The sequence below is a fragment of the Molossus molossus genome, unplaced genomic scaffold (genome assembly GCF_014108415.1).
Source record: "Molossus molossus isolate mMolMol1 unplaced genomic scaffold, mMolMol1.p scaffold_m16_p_7, whole genome shotgun sequence".
Classification (NCBI taxonomy): Eukaryota; Metazoa; Chordata; class Mammalia; order Chiroptera; family Molossidae; genus Molossus; species Molossus molossus.
In genome coordinates this window covers 100,643,170-100,664,057 of record NW_023425401.1, presented here as the reverse complement: position 1 = coordinate 100,664,057, position 20,888 = coordinate 100,643,170, and the positions used below count along the sequence as shown (strand labels likewise).

Sequence of the window (20,888 nt, the reverse complement as noted above, 5' to 3'; positions counted from 1 at the left end):
TGGCCTATGACAAAGTCCCCCGTGACCACCTCTTTCCAGATAAACAAGGTTTTACCTTCTGAGGTCACTGGCCCCTGGACCTCAGAAATGAGGGTTTGTATGCTCTTCACATTGATGGGTTCAAAGTACGTCCTGGATTTTCAGATGCTGCAAAATTTAGAAGGATGGTATTCTGACGGGTGGCAATCAGAATTCCAAATGATATTGGGCCACATCACTCCCCCAACCCCGCCCAATCAACAAAATTTTACTTATTCCTGCTAAATTGAAAGACCTACTTCTAGATTTAAAAAAAAAATCTATGAGCCCTGGCCGGTTTGGCTCAGCGGTTAGAGCGCCGGCCTGCAGTCCTGAGAGACCCGGGTTCGGTTCCCGCTAAGGGCATGTACCTTGGTTGCGGTTTGTCCCCGGCTCTGGTCAGTCGTGCGGGTGGCAGCCACTCAATGTGTTCCTTTCACATCGATGTTTCTCTCTCTCTCTCTCTCTCTCTCTCTCTCTGTTCCTGTCTCTCCCTCCCACTCTACCTGAACAAAAAATGGAAAAATGTCCTCGGGTGAGGATAAAAAAAAAAAAAAATCTATGATAAGCATATAGGAGAAAGGGAATGTGGTCTAACAGGACTTTGTCGAAAGAGATTTGAGGTTGTTAACTGACATGGTAGGGGTTCTTGGGAGCACTGGAGATTTGAAAGATCAACACAGCCTGGGACACTGACCAGAAACACATTGCTCCCGTGAGGGCCTGTAAGAATCTCTACCTCCTCTGCTGGTTCCTGGAAGGGCACAGGGGCCATATTTTGGAAGGAATATTATGACTCGGATGGAGAGACTGGGAGGAGGGGAACCAGGATGGCAGGACTGGAAACCACATTATTTGAGGACAAAAACCTGTAAGTGTTGACCCTGTGGCATGAAAGCTGGCAGGAGGTGAAGCTGTCTTCACATACCCTGTGTCGCCCTGAGAAAGGGGACAGGCTTGCTGTGTGATGTTCTGGAAGACAGAGCTAACGCCTCACAGAAAGCAGGTCTTGGCCCAGTTAAAAGAAAGAATAGTGCCCTGGCTGGTTTAGCTCAGCGGTTAGAGCGTCGGCCTGTGGACCAAAGAGTCTTGGGTTCGGTTCCGGCCAAGGGCACGTACCTCGGTTGCGGTTCATCCCCGGTCCCCGTTGGGGTCGTGCGGGTGGCAACCGATAGATGTGTCTCTCTCACATCAATGTTTCTCTCTCTTTCTCCCTCCCTCCTACTCTGTCTGAAGATAAATGTAAAAATATCCTCGGGCGAGGATTAAAAAAAAAAAGAAGAAAGAATAGTAGGTCAGCACAGAAAAGCCATTCTCTGGAAGTCCTTCCCAGGCACCAACCTTGTCTCTCACGTGTGCTCTGGTAGAAAGGATGCATGTTGGGGCCCCAAGGCCTCCCAGCCCACCTAGTCCTATTCCAAGACTCTCATGAGCCCACAAGGTGGACGGTTAGGACCTAGACACCGGCAGGGGACATGTTGCCATGGATGTGACTGAATAAAAGCAACCCAGCCTCTCCACAGAGTCAGTATGAGGGAAAAATGCTCCGTAATGTCAGATTATGCCATAAAACGAAGGGGGGACAGATATTGTTTAGTATGTCTTGGAAAAGTAGCATGAATAAAGTTGAATGGTTTGTAAATGTAAACCATGGTATATTATACATAACTGCAAAGAATCTTAATTCCAATGTTGAGAATCACGTGCAACAGTGAGTAAACTCACTGAAGACTGATTGTATAGTAGTACTGCTGATACATGAAGGCATTCATTAAACATATATTCAGTACAAGCTACGCGATGGACACTGTTGTGAGCACTGGGGATTCAGATACATTGGGGAATAAGACAGACAAATCCCCTGCTCCAGTTGGGAGGCTGTAGGTCATCATGACCTTGACAAGCGCCATCTCAGTGGAGTGCTGGAGAAAGAAGCTGGCGTGGAGGGGGATGAAGGAGGACTAGGATGTGGGAATGGAGAGAACAGCGAATTTAGCAAACTTTTCAGACATTTTGCTGAGAAGGGAGGCGGAGAAGGTGGTAACTGGAAGGTGATTTGGGATAAATGACATGGGGTTGCCAAACAAGCTATACGGACCCCAATTTGAATTTCAGATAAACCTGGAATACTTTTTTAAGTTTCAGTATGTCTTAAATAGTGCATGGGACACACATACTAAAATATTACTTATTGCTTATCTGACATTCAAATTTACCTAGGTGTCTATTTTCATTTGCTAACAGAAAATGACAGGTACCAGATGCATTGTGTGCTGATGGGGATGATCCATGGAGTGGGGAGGTTATTATTGATAATGTAGAAGAAAGAGGGCCTGGGATTCAGAGCATAATGGGCAAACCGGTCTTAGCGAGGGAGGGAAACAGAACACAGTGCAGATTCAGGTCAGTCCGTAGATATGCAAAAACCGACTTCTTGGTTCTGAATTAAAGGAATTTGGACCTGACTGGTGTGGCTCAGTTGGTTGGGTGTCATCCCCATGTACCAAAAGGTTGCTGGTTTGATTCCTGGTCAGAGCACATGCCCAGTTTGCAGGCTCGATCCCCAGTAGGGAGCATGCAGGAGGCAGCTAACATGTTCTGCTCTCACACCGAAGTTTCTCTGGCTCTCGCTCTCCCTTCCTCTCTCTCTCTAAAAATCAATACAAATATTAAAAACATAATTTCAAGTGAATATGTTACTATTTCTTTAGATTCATACGTTCAGAGATTTTTTTAAAGTGGGCAGCAAAACATTAATTCACAGTAAATTGTCCAATTTTGTGTTTGTTTAAGGATGAACTCTGCTTCATTTTCCATAGCTAGTAAGATACATTCAGATTCAGGTCAGTACATAATTTAGGTTAATAGTGTGTTATTTAGGGTAACATAATGACTGAGCAACACAGTGGTATTTATTCTTTTAAATTTGTGCATTTGTGGGCCAGAATGTGGTCTCTCTGAGTGAATGTTCCATGTGAGTGTGAGAAGAATGTATAATCTGCTGTTGTTGGATATCGTAGTCTATAAATGTCAATTAGATCCTGTTGATGGATGGCGCTGTTCGATTCAGCTGTGTCCTCGCTGATTTTCTGCTTGCCGGGTCTGTCAGTGATTGATAGAGGAGTGTGGAAGTCTCCAGCTGTAATAGTAAATTCATCTGTTTCTCCTTGAAGGTTCTGTGAGTATTTGCCTCACATTTTTTGTTGCTCTGTTGTTAAGAGCATACACACTGAGTGCTGTTAGGCCTTCTTAGAAATCTAGCCCCTTTATCATTTTGTAATGCTTCCCTTTATCTCTGGTAGACTTCCTTGCTCTGAAGTCCGCTCTGTCTAAAATTCATACAGCTACTCCGCCTTTCTTTTGATTAATGTCAGTGTGGTATATCTTCCACCGTCCTCCCTGCCTGAAATCTATCTTTGTCTTTATGTTTCAAGTGGGTTTCTTGTAGACAATATATGGTTAGGTCTTTTTTTTTTTTTAATTAAATCTATTCTGATAGTCTCTGTTTTTTAATGGGTGTATTTAGACCATTTACATTTAAAGTGATTACTGATAGGATTGGATTAGTGTCTGGCATCTTCATTATTGTTTTCATTGATGGACCTTTTCTTTGTTTCTGTTTTTTTTTTTTTTTTGGTGTTTGTTTGTTTTTGTTTTGTCTTCTGATCTTTTTTTACCTTCTCTGGTTTTGTGAGCATTTTATACCCTTCCATTTTCTCTCCTCTCTTACTACATCAATTTTACTTCCATTTTTATTTTTTAAGCAGTTGCCCAGGAGTTTGCAATGTGCATTTATGACTAATCCAAGTCCGTTTGCAAATAACCGTATACAGCTTCACAGGGAATACAGGTGCCTTAGAGTTCCAGGCTCTTCACATGTTGGACTGAAATCCAGAAGATGAGGTGTTCAATTCACAGACTCATGTACACGTGTGCCACCCAGACACAGCCCCTCACAGTGCTGTCCAAGGTTACTGTGCAGCTGACTCCTCAGCATTTTGGTGACATTCCGCTGGGCATTCCCCTATGTATGCATTTTATTTGACCTCACTGAGGGACATGCGTACAATTTTCCACCCTGTCTTTCTTCACTAGCACTGTCAGAAATGTTTTCTCATAGCGTTAAAGACTCATTTTTACCATGATTTTATGCCTCTGTGTACACTTTCCCCCAAATTCTTGTGTAATTCGTTTATTTTATACCTTTCATGTGTCTGCATTGATTTCTTTACTAAAAACATTTTTTTTCCTTTAGCAACTTGATTACGTTTGTTTCTCTTCATGTGGTTGGCACTACCCATTCCTTCAACATTTCGGCAAAGGAACTGTGGACCCCTTCACCATTCTTGTCTGAATATGAAGTGTGGATGAGTCCTGGAGGTAGAAGGAGGAGGGCAGGGTGACAGATTTCTGATTGTACCCGCACATGGTGGGAGGGGCTGTATATTTTGTCCACATAATTTAACCATCCCGCAAATGTTAAACATTTGGTTATTTATGATGTTTTGCTATTATAAACAATGGTGTCTATTTTATTTTTTTTTATCCTCACCCAAGGACATTTTTCCATTTTTTATACAGATAGAGTGGGAGGGAGAGAGAGAAAGAGAGAGAGAGAGAGAGAAACATCGATGTGAAAGGGACACATCGAGTGGCTGCCACCCGCACGACCAACCAGGGCCAGGGACAAACTGCAACCAAAGTACGTGCCCCTAGCAGGAACCGAACCCGGGTCTCTCTGGACCGAAGGCCAACACTCTAACCGCTGAGCCAAACCGGCCAGGGCTTGCTTTTTTTTTTGCATTTATCTTCTGATAGAGCAGGAAGGAGAGAGGGAGGAAGAGAGAGAGAGAAACATCGATGTGAGAGAGACACATTGAGTAGTTGCCACCCACACCACAACCCTAATCGGTGGCTGGGGACAAACTGCAATTGAGGTACGTGCCCTTAGTGGGAACTGAACCCGGGACTCTCTGGTCCATGGGCCGACGCTCTAACCACTGAGCCAAACCAGCCAGGGCTATTATAAACAATGGTGTCTAAATATGTTTGTATATAAATTATCTAATTTTCAGATTATTTCCTTAGAACAAATTTTTCTAGAGTTGAAGTTACTGAGGCAAATGGTCTGAATAGATTTAAAGGGTCTTTATTATTCCATATTATCAATTATTTTTCAGAAATCTGGGCCAATTTATATCCCTAATGTCCATTAAAAAAAATAAATCTCATTGTACCCTCACCAGCATTATATATGAAAATTGAATTAATTAAAATTTATTAAAAAGTATTAAAATATTTTATAATTTGACTAAAAAACGTTTACACATAATTTTCATAGTTATCCCTTTACGCCTATAGAATGTCCCATCGCAATAGTATCTTATCATTTCCTTGTCCTTTGATATTTAGGGTTCTTTTGCCAATTATCTTACATTATCTAGAATAAAAGTATTGTAAGCAACTATTATTTTTCCAGACAATTTCCTAGCTTTTTTTTCCTTTGAATTATTTTTCTATCAGGCAAATTATCAACAATAGGTCATATGATGGGGATAGTTTCAGTATATATGGATTTTAAGGGGCTCTCATAATGTGGTGAACATCATTTACTGGAAGTCACCAAGCAAGGACAGGTCATCCCCCTGTGAGGTGTGGTTAAGTGTGTGTGTGTGTGTGGGTGTGTGTGTGTATGAGAGAGAGAGAGAGAGAGAGAGAGAGAGAGAGAGAGAGAGAGAGAGGAGATAGAACCCATTGGGCTCTAAGGCCCTTTCCGACTCGGGTTCTGTGAGTAACTATTGTCCCCGGCGGTCTTACAGGTAAGGATTTAAAGCCGAGGCTTCCCAGCTTAGAGACACTCATACGTATACAGTTTAATCCCAGCTGAGCTGCTTAGACTGGCCAACTCACCATGATGTCCTTGGGTTCCTTGGAAACCACAGGTGCATGTAAAAACCATTTCTGTAACTCACATGTTAAGCTAAATATCTTGGGGTTAAAAAAAAATGTTATCACCCTTAGAACATCAGAGAGATCTGATTTGCCTTACATGCCAATTCCTCCCATCCCACAGATCTTACCCACCTGGCCGCTTGCCACCCCCACCCCCATGCCACGCCCACCCCAGGGCTCTTCAAAGGGAGCTGGTGGGAGGTGAGAGGTTGGTTTGCTTCTGTTGAGCAGGCTGCCTTCCACGCCTTATCCCGAGATCTGTCCCGAGATCGGGTGGAAAACTGACGTCCCTGAATGCCCATCGGAGATTCCGGGAGACGATGGGAGGTTCCATTTGTCTCCTGGAAAAATTGAGCCCTTACAGCAGTCTATGAAGTCCGTGAAAATTATTCTAAAATATTAAAAATAATTTTTAGAATGATGTAAAACCTCTGCTCCCCTGGCATCTACATTCTGGTGTTTAGTGAATAATGGCGGCCTGACATGTCATCAGTATAAACCGTGGAGGTCATGATGCTCAGGTTTTCTCGGCCTCTCAGCACGGAGCACCCCGGCCTCCTGACCCACTCAATTGTACGTTCTCGCTGCCAGGACAGACTTTCAGAACTGCCCAGGAGCATCTACATTTCGGTTCATATCTAGGAAAAAAAGACCCTGTGGTCTCACTCGTAGTTCCAAAAATATCAACGGCAGAGTTAATCTCTTGAACAAAACAGTTTCTCCACGTCTCTGAACCTGGTGTGACCCTGGCACATCGAAGGTGAAAAGTCTGCCCTAGAGCCAGGAGTATAGTAACGGGGCAGTAAATTTTATTTTTTAATTCAGTTAAAATGCACACTTGCCTGGAATTTTATTGATAGCCAATGTTTTTTTTAAAAAAAATCACATTAAAAGAAAAATGCTAACTCTGGTACAAATCAATAGCAATACTGTCTTCAGATTCAAAATGAAATTGAATTCAGTAAATCAAATTCAGTCTCTAACAGCGGGAGGCTGTGTATATTATCCTTGGGTGACGCATGGAAATGATTGATGTCTGTTCTGGAACAAGAAGATAGAAACAATGAAAGGTCCATTTCAATCTCTGAGACAACCGAATGAAGTCTCCACATGCCGATTTTAAAAGCAGGTTATTCCATAATACTTTGTTTAATTAAGGATGTGTGTCTTCTGTGACCCAGCCTGACTCCATTCTGCCATCTTTCCCAGGGAAATATGTTCCCAGACCCACGGAGGGAGCATGTGAGGGTTTTTGCGGCCGTGTGACAGGGGCGTGTGGCTCGGAGCCAATCTAGGGACGCCTCTCCCAGACAGCGGAAAAGTGAACCGCGGTGGTTCACACGGTGGAATTTGTGCAGCAGCTAAAAGCTCTGGGCATATGGATGTAACAGGGTAAATAGATCTTAAAGCGTTACTGTTGAATAAACCAAGGAAGAGGCAGGATGCGATCTGGTTTATGTAAATTCAAAGCACCGGAATGTATAATGATCCCTCCCTTCCAAGGGCATGTATAGGACATGGCTGCCTTGTGGGGTGGGAGTAGGAGAGTAAGAGACAGGAATCGGGGGTAGAAGTGAACAGAGTCAAAGGAGAGGGACCTTGCAGAGACCAGGGATGACAGGGACAAGAACTGAGAGCTGTGATGAACTACACCCCTGGCAGAGAGTTCTAGAAAAGTGGGGGAAAGTTCAGGCTGTGGTTTTTGACAAATGTATAATGACATGTACCCATCATTACTGTGTCATACAGAAGTTTTGCTGCCCTAAAAATCATCTGTGCCCTGCCTATTCTCCCCTTCCTCCCCACAACCAGTGATCTTTTTACTGTGTCTATAGTTTTACCATCTCCAGAATGTCACATGGTCGTGATCGGACAGTATATAGTCTTTAAAGGCTGGCTTCCTTTACTTAGTAATATGCGTGTAAGGTTCCTCCGTGTCTTTTCATGGCTTGATAGCTCATAAATCAGTTTTCCAAAGAATATTTGATTCGAGCATCTCCCAAATATAATTTAATATGCCCTGGACTTCATGTATTGCTTATATGTTTATTGCTTTTGTCCGGCGATACAACATTTGGGACAGAAGGCTCAACCAATGGAAATAGGTATCTGCTTATTTTTGAAGAACCAGTTTGCTCCTGTTCTCCGCTCATAGAAACGAACATGTCATAAAATAAATTTGGTTCTGTCTCTCTAGTGGGGAAGGAGAATAGCCTCTACACCAGGAAATGACATAACTCCGCTCGGTGGCCATCTGTGGGGTGGTGTTACCATCCGTCCTGTTCGCCCTTCATCGGGGGCACTTTATCAGTCTTGCCACAATTGATTGTTGTTTGTAATCAAGTTTTCCTTTTTAACTTTCTTTGTGGTAGAGTTTTTTTTTTTTTTGTCACCCTCACCCGAGGATATTTTTCTATTCATCTTCAGATAGAGTGGGAGAGAGGGAGAGAGAGGGAGAGAGAGAGAAACATCGATGTGAGAGACACACATTGACTGGTTGCCTCCTGCACAACCCCGACCAGAGCCGGGGATAAACCGAAACCGAGGTATGTGCCCTTGACCGGAATCGAACCCGTGACCTCTTGGTCCGTGGGCCAATGCTCCAACCACTGTGCCACACCGGCCGGGCAAGTTCATTTTTTTAACAACGCATTTGCACATAAGTTGTGCCGCACCTGTGTTTTGTCGCGAAGAAGCCTGTCACTGACGCCAGTTGTGACATCTCATGTGTCGTTTCTTTTTCCTTAGGTTTCAGCAGTCCTTAGGACACCTCTGTGCAAATTTAAAAAGGTGCCCATTTCTCCAGGAAAACGGAGTGAGTTACGAGCAACCTGGACTCCTCTAGAGGGCTTTCCCCACCCAGTGGGCAGCAGCAGGCATGGCCCCCACCCCTGACCCGCTCGCACGTGCACCCAGGGCCCCAGGGCCCCCTCGGTTGACCTTTCCACCCCCCTGGATGCCCGGAGTCAGACGGGGGCAGAACCCTCCTTGGCAGTGTCCGGCAGGCAGGAGTGGGAGTGGGGAGTGAGCTCGGGGACCCGAGCGTGGTGGGGACAGGATGTCGCTATGCGTGATGTTGCCCGGCTGTGGGTGTTTGGAGGAGTCGACTAGAAAGGGACTTCCTGCCGCCCCAGGCCTTGCAGGAGAGTCTGGATTGCTGCCTTCCCCTCCCCTGCCGCCCCCAGGTCCCCACAGGTCGTCTGGACGGGAACCGTGCCTCTGCGTGGGGCCCAGGATGTGCGTGACCTGGGCTGGCATCCATCACCTCCAGTCGCATCTCCCAAGGCAGGGTCTCCACCGCCTGACCTGTTCCTGGGCAGGTATGTGTGATGTGGGAGAGGGGAGCTGTGACGGGCCATAGGGAGGTGCGGGAGGCTGCCTGTCACATCCTGTCACCAGGGTGAGTCGCTCCCCACTCTCATGGCTGGAGCTGCCTAGGGAACTGTCCTGGGCCTGTTTGTCTAGTTGCTCCCCTGTCTGCGGTCCGTACATTGCACGTTCTTGAGCACACGGCCGGACTGGGTTCAAGATGAAACTGCTGTTTTCCCATGTACTCCTTGTATTATGTTCCCAGGGTTGCTGCAACAATGTACCACAAAGTGGGTGGCTGAGCCCAATAGAAATGTACTGTCTCCCAGCTCGGGGGGGGCGTCTGAGATCAGGGTGTTGGGAGGGTTGGTTCCTTCCAAGGGCAGGGAGGGAGACTCTGTCCCAGGCGGACGTCTTCTCCCTGAGCTGCTCCTGGTTTGCTGGCCGTCTGGGGTTTCCTTGGCTTGGAGAAGCATCACCCCATATGCGTTCATGTTTCCCTGGCATCCTCCCTGTGTGCCTGTCTCTGTCCCAGCTTCCCTTTATGTAAGGATAGCTTAAATTAGGGGCCACCCTATTCCAGCGGAACCCCATCTTAACTCGATCTGCAATGACCCTATTTCCAAATAAGGTCACATTTGACGTACTGGGGTTAGGGCTTCAACATAGGAATAGTGGTGGTGGGGGGGGCACAAAAAGATCTACTTCAAGGTACAAGGAACAGGACAAACATCTCAACAAAGAGTTCAACAAGTAGTCACTGTGGAAATAAACAACGTCCACCCGAAGGAGAAGCAGCGAACGCTGTTTTTCGGAGCTTGCCGTGGTGAAGGAGGCAGCCACCACCATGCATGTTTGGCAGAGTCTCAGGCTGGCAGGGGGGAGGGGAGCGTTTTGGTGGCGGCCAGGCCGCTGGTCTTCAGGGGGCCCTGACGGAGGTGCTGGCCGGAGCAGCTGTATGATTGATCAGGGGACGTAGTTGGCTTCTTCAGTTGGTCCTAAGTTGAAAGTGGGCACAGAAATTAATGAAGTGAGCTGAAGTTTGTCAGTTATTAACCAAATCCTGGCTGTTTGGGCCAATTGCCGGGGACGGTGGTGTTTGGCTCCTGGCCTGGCTGCTGCGGAGATAGTTCAGCTTCCTGGACAGCTCGCTACAGGTTGTGGGTCCAAGTTCTGTTTTTAGATCTGGTCTGGCCCTGGTCCATCTGCAGATTCAGTCTCATCATAGAATTCACTTGTCGGGCAGATCTGCCAGCGACTCGTTTCCACAGAGGACTTGAATGTGCATAATTATAAACTTGCACAAACAGTAATTTACATTTTTTCCACCTTTCAAACCCCAAGTTTGCCCAGGAGATGCCGCCTGCGTGTTCAGGGCTGTGTGCTTCGTGTGGCCCTTTGCACAGGCCACATTCCTGGGCTTCCTCTGATTCGCGAACTCATCCAACACTGACTGAGCTCTGCTGCGGACCGGGCGCGGGCGGGAGGAGTCGCGGGGAAAGACGGGGTCCCGCCTTCAGAGGGATCCCCGAGAAAGACAGGCAGCAGACCCAGTGGTCTGCAGGGCTCAGTTGTCAGTGCTCAACAAAGCTGGACAAGAAATTGGTAAGGACAGCTTTTAATCCGTAAGGTGCTACTGCAGTGGGAAGAGGACCAGCCCAGTGTGAACTGCATTCAACCTGGATCTGTATGGAGAAGACTGGGTGTCTTACCAGGACAGTGGGGGAGTGGAGTGTGAGTGTGGGTGGGGGCTCCCGAGAGTCAGGGAGGTGAGAAATGACAGAGATGGTGAGTGCAAATGCGAGGAGCCCAGCTGTGTCTGCTAGTGGGCAGCTCCTGAAGTTAGGGTTCTGTCCCCCCATAGAGACTGGGAGACAGAGGCCCCATCTTTCCTGATGACAGATTGAAGACATGACTTTCATATCGTGAGTTGTAGGATGGATGGATGGATGGATGGATGAATGGATAGATAGATAGATGATAGATAGAGACATCTCAAATGAACAGAGAAGGATTCACAACTATGAGCATTTTTGAGTAAATGCTCCAAGAAAGGATGGTGAGGGGCCCATTGTCAGATCTTGGTTAGAATAATAGTAAATTCTTTGGCAACCTGAGTCCTCTCAGGAGGTTAAGGGGGCCTGGGGTCATCCTAGAGATGTGGCGTTGAGTTGTTAGAAACTGTATTTGTGGTCTGGCTGGTGTGGCTCAGTGGCTGAGCATCGACCCATGCACCAAGAGGTCGCCAGTTCGATTCCTGGTCAGGACACATGCCCAGGTTGTGGGCCCCAGTGGGGGGCGTTTAGGAGGCAGCCAATCGATGTTCTCTCTCACTGATGTTTCTCTCTCTCTCTCTCTCTTCCCCCCTTCCTCTCTCTCTAAAATCAATAAAGAAAACGTATCTAAAAGAAAAGAAACTGTGTTCATGTTTAAGTCTTTTAATGTAAGAGGCAACCAATCGATGTCTCTCTTTCTCTCTTCCTCCTTTCTACTCTATCTGATGATAAATAGAAAAATGTCCTCGAGTGAGGATTTAAAAAAAAAATTAAAAACCACAGACTCGTGACACAAATGGTTTTGTCCACCCTGTCCTCCCACGTTCTGGAAGGAAGTGTGAATGGGCTGGAGCCCAGATAAGGCTGGTGATAGACTCGAGGTAGGACAGAGCACACCTACCGCTCATCAGTGAAGACTGTGAAATCACACCTGGGACCTCAAACCGATGCCAGGGTTCAAAAACTTTTCTAGATTGATATTTCTCTAAGTTTAAAAATATGCTTATGTTTATTTTTTTGTGGAAAAATTAGCCTAAGACTTGCTTTCGACTAATCTTGCATGGTGCAACATTTCATTCTTTTTGTTGTTGGTAATCCTCACCCGAGGATATTCTTCCATTGATTTTTAAAAATTATCTTTATTGATTTTGAGAGAGAGAGAAAAAAGAGGGAGAGAAAAAGAGAAACATTGATGAGAGAGGACATCGATCAGCAAACCTTCCCACCAGGGATCTGGCCCACAGCCTGGGCATGTGTCCTGATCAGGAACTGAACCGGTGACCTCTAGGTGCATGGGTCGATGCTCAACCACTGAGCCACACCAGCTGGGCTCTTCCATTGAATTTTAGATAGAGTGAAAGGGCGGGAGGGAGAGAGACAGAGAGAGAGAAAGGAACCTCAATGTGAAAGAGACACATCAGTCGGTTGCCTCCCACATGACATGCCCTTGACTGGGAATCGAACCCATGACCCTTCGGTTCTCGGGCTGACGCTCTAACTGCTGACACACTGACCAGGGCCAGGCAAAATTTTTAAGTGCAAAGTACATCTCCAGTTAGGCAGGTCCTTCTGCTTTATACCAGGAAGCTCTTAGACTCCCTGGAAACTGATACATAGTTTGAGAATTCACTGACAGATTTTTGCTCTGCCAGGATGGATTCCATGCTAAGAACAAATCTGAGCTACAGCATCGAATTATATAACCGTCTTTCCTCCCTGCCTCAGAGAAAAGAGCAGTTGTTGGGATTGCACCTGCCTTCCTCTTGGGCACATGGAAGGAAAGCGATTCACAGAATCCCTAACTTTTAATGCGACAATGGTCGAGCACCTTCACGTAATTCACTCCCATGTAGCCGAAGAAGCTACGTGTCGCCCCGACTGGAGGAGATCTCAGACATCAGCTGGTGCTGACTCTGCTTTTTAAAGCAGCAAATTAAATCTTACCGGGGCGGGTGCTGCTGATATATGAAAGAGACCAGAGCCCAGGCTCTGGCTACAGAGACAGCCTGGTGCTCACCTCCCCACGCAGCACCCCGGAGAGCTGCACGGGTTTGCAACCAGCCCAGCGGTTGGTCCAAGTCGTACATTTTTCACTCTGAAGATTGATGCTCAGCAAGGCAGGGACTTGTTTCTGTTTGCACTGGCCAGAAATAGAGCTTAATTCCCCTTTTCTTTTTGGGGCTAGCACGCTTCCCACTATGACATACTGTTTTGTTTCAGAAATGTGTGCAGGTGTGAAATCCAAGCGTGCTCATCACCAAACCTTTCATCTCTAAGGAATTCAACGATCGTGTACGGTGGCAACTCTGGGAATCTCTGAAAAAGTGGGCCACAGACTGATGTGTATGTCCCCAGCACACACCGGGCATTGTGCAGACACTTTTGTTCACGTGATTACTCAACACGTAGACACGACATTTTCGTCCCATTTTACTGGTTGAACAATTGAGATTCTAAATCCACCTGGCTCTTCAGAGTGAGCCAGGAGATCCCTTTAATTTCCATCGTCGGGGAAATGTATTTCGATATTCTGTAAGGGCCCTGGGCAGCTTTGAGTCATTTGTCACCTTTGCAACATGTTTCTTCCTATTTTTTTTTTTTTCATATTTTGATTAGAGTTGATCAATCTAAATGCATGGTTCTCAACAAAGGGCAGAAGTGTTTCGTAAAGAGTCCTTTCATCCTTTCTTCCTGCCGATGAGCCCACCCTCCTGCCCTCCAGACTCACTGTGACAAGGCCACATCCCCGTGCTGAGTCTCCGACAGCCCTGGAATCAAACTGGCGTCTCGGGAAGTTTGGGTATTTTGACCACTTACAGAAAAATGGAGGCTCCGAATGCAAAATGATGGCCGTACGTTCATGTGGGGCAAGGACTCATTCACTCACCGGGCAAGCATCACGAGGAGCTTCCTGTGCCCGGAAGCAGGAACTGACTGCGACCAGGTCCGTTCACGACGGCTGCACCTCGGGGCAGAGCAGCCAAGAGCACCAGCTCCGGGTCCCCCAAGAGGATCAGGAAGGCTCCAGGCAGAGCAGTGGCCTTTATTCTGGAGGGGGGTTGGGAGGCAGAGGTGAAGAGCAGCGGAGACCTGGAGGACGTCCATCCAGCTGAGGGGCCAGTGAGGGCCCTTCACCCCTGTGCTGGGAGTCGGGTGACTGAACTCATGCGTAGGGCTCAGGGCCAGGGGAGAAAGACGCTGAAGACAGAAACGAAGGAAACATCCCAGAAATACGCGGGGACGACGTGGCGAGGGCCAGAAGCAGGATGCTGGCAGGGAGGGTGGGACAGGAGAGCCACAGAAGGTGTACCTGAGGAAGGAACAGAACCGGAGAAGCCTGGACATGGGGCTGAAGACACTGGGGGCGTCAAAGGTGACCCTTCCATTTTGAAGTGACAGGGATGCCCTTGACTGAAGTGAGGGACAGATGACAGAGACCTGTGCTCAGTGAGAGGGTTATGAGTTTAATGTCAAACGTGTTGACTTAAAGACCAAGCCTTATGCTCCGTGTGCACCCCTGTGGGAGCCCAGAGGAGAGCCACGGTTAACACAGAGCCGTTCCCACAGAGACTCTCAAGAAAGGAAATTATCAGGGCTCGGAAGGCCCACCTGCCTCTTGCAATTGGAGCCCTGGCCTCCCCTTGATTGGGACCCCTTCCATTCGTTCCTCCCTTCCCAAAGTCACTGCAGTTTCCAGGTGCAGATGTCTTTGCTAGGAACCCCGTGGGCTCCTCGGTCCTGCTGCTAGCCGCAGGGGGTGGTGGCTGGCATTCTCGGGCTCCGAGTCTCCGGCTCACGCTTGCAAGCTCTTGGGATCGTCTGGAGTTAACTTCATCAGTTTGTCCACGCAGAGCAGGATGAGGGTGAGAAACCAGAGACTCCAGCCAACAGCGGCCGCGATCCAGCCGTACTCGTCCACTCCGACGTGGCAGCACCGGGAAGCTCGCGAGCAGAAGTCCACATCTGGGGGCAGAGAGAGCATCACACCAGCCCGCCCCTTCTCCGACTTTCATAACGAGAACAACGGTAACAATACAATCGTGCCTTGGCTGGCGTGGCTCAGCGGTTAGAACGTCGGCCTGCAGACCAATGGGTCGTGGGTTCGATTCCGTTCAAGGGCATGTATCTCGGTGGTGGTGTGTTCCCGGCCCTGGTCAGGGTCGTGCGGGAGGCGATCAGTCGATGGGTCCCTCTCATGTTTCTCTCTCCCTCCCTCCCTCCCACTCTATCTGAAGATAAATGGAAAACAATCCTCAGGTGAGGATTAAACAAATAATAATGATAATAATACAATCGTAACCTTTCCCAAGGCACGCCATGTGCTGTGCTGTATGCTCGGCACGTCACCTTGTTTGTTCCTTGAGAAGTGATAGGTACAGTTGTTGTTCCCATTGTGCATGAAGAAGCTGAGGCTGTAACTTGCCCAAGGCCACGGGGTGGCAGAACTAGAACTCAAACCCCAGTGTGCAGGACTCCAAAGCCGTGTCCTTAACCTGTGTGCATTCTCGCCTGTTATTCTCAGTGAGGGCCCAGAGGTGAACACAGCTGGTCGTTCAATGAGGCCAGAATAAAGAAAGCCAGATGTAGAAGAAAGCTAAACTTTCTATCAGTCAGACATGTGGCGTAGTGGTCGCTTTATGAAGCACCACCCTCCTTGTGGCTGGAAGCATTCCAGGGGGGGAAGGACAGAAATACGCAGAGGGTTCGACAATGAAGCTCCCGCCTTGGGCAGAAAAGGGACTAACTGACGTTTGTGGTCTTTCTGTTGGAAACCTCTACAAGCCTTTGGACTCAGGGCGTCTTTGGCTCCCGTCGGGAGGATGGGACCTTAAAGCCATCTGTACCAAAGACTGTGAGTCTAAATGGGGTCAAGGGCAAGATAGATTTTTAGGCAGACTCTGCACACTGTTCGGGAAGCCATGAACAGGCCGCAGCAGCGCACAGGAAGACGGGTCACACTCGGCCACCCCACGCCAATGAACAGAAAGCCGGGGGCTTGAGTCTCCCTCCCAGACCCAGCTCGGGTGGGGCAGCTGGCAGAAGCTCACCGTGGCACTGTTCCGGAGGCTCGGGGTCCGGGTGGTGGCTGGTCAGGGTTGAGTTGTCGCCACTGCTTCCTTCTGGAGGAGAAGAAGAAGCTAGTTTCGGTCCATTAGTAGTGAGTCTTGTGAATGTGTGATAGAAGTTTCAGTCCAGGCTTCACGCAGCAAAGCTAACCCCTGCTGCGGACTGAACTGGGTGTCCACCCCCAACCCCGCCCCAGTTCAGATGTTGAAGTCCTAACTCTCAGTAACGACTGCATGGGAAAGAAAACCTTTAGAGAAGGCCGCTCTGAAGTGAAATGGGGTCATGTGTGTGGGCCCTAAACCAGCAGGCCTGGTGTCCTTGCAAGAAGAGGAAGAGGTACCAGGGAGGCCCACACAGGAAAACCAGGAGAGGACACGGTGAGAAGGGGGCTGTCTGCGAGCCACGGAGGGAGGCCTCAGGAGAAACCAGCCCTGCGACGCCTTGATCTTGGACTTCGTTGTTATGGGGCCCTGGCAAACAGATACGCCCCCTTTCCTGTCGCGGTCGGTTCTCGTGGGGATGCTTTATTTCTGCTTCACACTGCCCTTTAGTTACCCAGGCCCTATCTATAGCTTTCCAAACACTCCAGTTAGCTGCTTTCCGTGCAGGTAGATACATAGAAAATGTGTTTTTTTAGCCTGGCCGGTGTGGCTCCGTGGTTGAGCACTGACCCATGCACCAGGAGGTCGCTGGTTCGATTCCCGGTCAGGGCACATGCCCAGGTTGTGAGCCTGATCCCCAGTGGGGGGCGCGCAGGAGGTGGCCCATCGATGTTCTCTCTCATCAATGTTTCTATCTCTCCCTTTTCCTTCCTCTCTAAAAATCAATAAAGAAAAAAAAAAGACGTGATCTGGAGAACACTTTAAAAAAAAAGAAAGAAAATATGTGGTTTTTTTTCCTAGTATATAGTCACACAATCATTTAAAAATCTGGAATGTCTCTTCACAACTATCTTCATTTCCCTCCAAAACCTCGAACATATAGACACTGAACTCTGACCTTAAGTCTTGATTTCTGACCAGGATAATGATATTACTCAGCAAGATGATTATCAGAGAGAGTTTAAGCACTGTGTAAGCAAGCCTAGAAATTGCTAGCATTGCCGCACTTCAAACGGTCCCTTGATTGGGACGCACGGAGCCCAGTGATAAAAGGAACCTTGGCAGGAATTCTTGACGTTGTATCAGAGTTTGGGAGGTGTGCTGGGGTTTTGGAGATGAACAAAAAGATCCCCAAGGAAGAAAATCCATTGCCCACACTCTCCCTAAGCAGCGTAAGAAGGGAGAGAATCTCATCCATTCTGTCCCATACGGCAGCCACTGGCGACTATTGAAATGTATTGAAATACTTATTTTTATTTTATTTTTTTTATCCTCACCCGAGGATATTTTTCCATTTTTTGTACAGATAGAGTGGGAGGGAGAGAGCGGAAGGGAGAGAGAGTGAGAAACATCGACGTGAAGGGACACATCGAGTGGCTGCCACCCGCACGACCAACCAGGGCCGGGGACAAACTGCAACCGAAGTACATGCCCTTAGCGGGAACCGAACCCGGGTCTCTCAGGACCGCAGGCCGACGCTCTAACCGCTGAGCCAAACTGGCCAGGGCTGTATTGAAATACTTAAATGAAAAAGTCAGCTTGTTGGTCAGATCAGCTACATTTCAAGTGCTCAATCACCATATGTGGCTCGTGGCTACCCTGCTGGAAGCATAGCACAGACTGCAGACTTCCCATCAGCAAGAATCAAGTCTGTTAGTGCTAATCTAGGTAGAATAAGAGCAAGAGATCAATTTTTTGGTTGTTGTCATTAATCCTCACATGAGGATATTTTTTTCCATTGATTTTTAGAGAGAATAAAGGGAGGGGAGGAGAGAGAGAGAGAAACATTGATGTGAGAGAGACACATCAATTGGTTGCCTCCTGCATGCATCCCACCCGGGGCCAGGGATCTAATCTGCAACCCACCAGACTGAAACTGCAACCCAGGTACGTGCCTTTGACCTGCAATCAAACCCTCCACTCTTCGATGTATGGGTTGACACTCTAACCACTGAACTACACCAGCCAGGGCCAAGAGACCATTTTTTCCTTTATTGATTTTAGAGAGAGAGAGGACTGGAGAGGGAGAGATAGAAACATCAATGAGAGAGAACATTAATTGGCTGCCTCCTGCACGCCCCCCACTGGGGATTTGGCCCACAACCTGGGCATGCGCCCCGAACCGGTGACCTCTTGGTGCATGGGTCAACGCTTAACCAGTGATCCACATCGGCTGGGCAAGAGACCAATTTTGAAGATTTTCTGGAAACTAGATTGCTGTTCAATCTGCTTCTTGGGAATAAAAAAAAAAAATGGTTTGGAAGGCCCCACTGAGGCTAGGTCAGCATGTCCTTCAGAGGAAGTTGTCACATAGCACAACAGGTTAGGGAGAAACTTCTTGAATAGTCAAAGCCACAAAATTGCTGCTCAGACTAATTTTATGCCACCCACCCCCAAGCTGCTCCAATGTCCTGCCTAAAGTACAGTCATTACCTGATGCAATCTCTTTGTTACTGTAAATTATTTACAGCTACATGGTTTAGTGCTGGTTTTTATTTGTTTTGGAGAAATTGATTCCTCAACATTTTAATGTCCCTTATAACTCAGAGAACCTCCTTGGCCCTGACTTTCCCCTGCCCTCTACCCTGGAATGGAAATGGTCCCCGTCTAGAACAAGGGGGAGAAAACCTAGTAAATTGGATGCTGGCATTAGGTGAAACCGTGTGCAATCACCATTTCTGCAGGTCAAAGAGTGTTCAGCAATTGCATGTGGTTCAAACTGATTAGCCCAGGTGTAAGTTCCTAGAATTTAAATATCACCCTCCAAGCAGAGCCAGTCAGGGCCTGGTCCCAGTTGGGGTCACTTCCAAAGGAAAGGCTGCTGGGAAGACCCAACTATTCGGTGCAGTCCAGTTCATGAAGTTTTTGGACGCCCTGCCCTAAACAAGACTCTGTGGGTAAACAGTCACAAAACACTCTTATTTGGGGAGGAGTTAATACTGGACAAATGAACATGCCAACGTTCACTAAGTAGTCACCATGAGCTAGTTTATTCGAAGGTATTTACCTGCAGCCACCTCATTTCATCTTCACAACAGCCACACATATAAGCACTGAGATTATTTATACATAAGGAAACGGGCACAGAAAAGGTAAGTGATTTGCTCAGGGTCACACAGCTGGTAGGTGGCGCAAGGCAGCGTTGAGGCTCACTGGCTTTGAGAGCCGATGCTCTTCCGACCTCTGCAGGAGAGACTGAGGATGGGAGAGACAGATGCAGGCTGAACGGGTGGGGGGTAAGGACTGGTTTCGAGAGAGACAGACTCAGGGAGCAGGGCAGACCCTGTTCTTGGGAGCTGAGGAGCAGGATCAAAGCCAGAGGCAAAAGTCAGGAGCAGGGAGTGTAAGGGAGGTCTCTCTGCACGAGGTTCGAGGTTCGAGGTTCGGGGCCCAGCCTGGGAGAGCCTGGGGGCATGGCCTCAGCCCCTCGGGCCTCTGCAAGGCAATAACCCAACATCTCCTGGGGCCCGGGAGACAGGGGAATGGTAGACAGCGTGTGGCAGCTTCCATGCCTTAAGGTTTTGTGAAAGTGGCAAAGACAGCCCAGGGTCACCGGAGATGCGGAGGACCTGAGGGGAGCGGAGGGGTGCAAAGGGAGCTCAGCAGCCCGGGACACTGAGAAGCAGCACCCAAAAGATGCCATTCTAGGCTGATTGGGTGCCCTGCTGGGAGAGGCTCTGGACATTGCTTTTTCCTCTGTCTTTGTGGCAAAGGTCACCCGAGGTGGCTGCTCCTGTCCTAGCTGAGGACAGGAGTACATGTAAGATACCCCCTCCCCACCCACCTCACCCCACCACCCCCTGCCTAATCCTTCAGATGAAAAAGGATTGTTTCCTCTTGGTGCAGGACCAACCCCAGCCAAGGAATCCTCCTCCTTCCTCTCCCCCTCCCCCTCCCCCTCCCTTCCCTTCCCAGTGTGGCCAAGAATAAAACTCTCAGTCCCACCTGCCAAGCAAGCCGAGTGGAAGGAGGCGCAGACCAGGCCGAGGAGCAGGGCGGCGGGGGGCGCGGGCTTCATGCCGGAGGGAGAGGCTTGGGTCTGCAGCAGCGCAGGGGCGGCGTGCTGAGCGCCCCCGTGCCTGGGCGGTCCTGTCCCGCAGGAGCTTGAACACAACGCTGTCAGAGGTGAATTTCTACTCCGTCTTGGGGAAAAGAGAGAGGGTGGAGCAAACTCTTACCTCCCCAGAGGGGAAGCCCAACTCCGTTGGCTGGGGGCAGGAAGGGAGGGGCGACTTATGCAGTTCTTCCCTGAGCTCAGGCTTTGCTGGTCCTGAGACAGAGAGGAGGAGAGGTCTGTGCCCTGCTGGTTCCCTGAGCAGGAGTTGGCGGCCTCGTCCAGGGGCAGATGCGCCGCTGGTCCCTGTTGCGTTCAGCCTGATGTTTGAGCATTTACAGTGCGCACTGAACTAGAGTCTGGGAGTAGCTGCCCTCAAAGCGGTTTAAGTACAGCCGCATCATTCAAACACAGAGCCCCGTGTCGGGACTGACTCGGGAAGGACAAAGTCTGTTCGATCTCTGCAGCGAGAGGCCACGTCGTGGGTGGGATGCTTCGTGGAGAAGCTGGCATCTGAGTTGGGTTTGAAGGGTGGATAGAATTTGGACAAGCAAAGAGGAGAGGGCGTTGCAGGCAGAGGGACAGGTGAGCAAAGGCGCAGAGGGGAGAGTT

The 20,888-nt window shown here is 48.5% G+C and overlaps 1 protein-coding gene across 1 annotated transcript; it reads right to left on the bottom strand.

Moving 5' to 3' along the window:
• Positions 1–14,847: 14,847 nt before the first annotated feature.
• Positions 14,848–20,240, bottom strand: TMEM213 (transmembrane protein 213). The gene is made up of 3 exons (XM_036246149.1): positions 20,168–20,240; positions 16,103–16,174; positions 14,848–15,017 (listed from the first exon to the last, which is right to left on the bottom strand). Exons 1-3 carry the CDS (start codon positions 20,238–20,240, stop codon positions 14,848–14,850), a joined length of 315 nt encoding a protein of 104 aa, XP_036102042.1.
• Between the last annotated feature and the right edge of the window lie 648 nt (positions 20,241–20,888).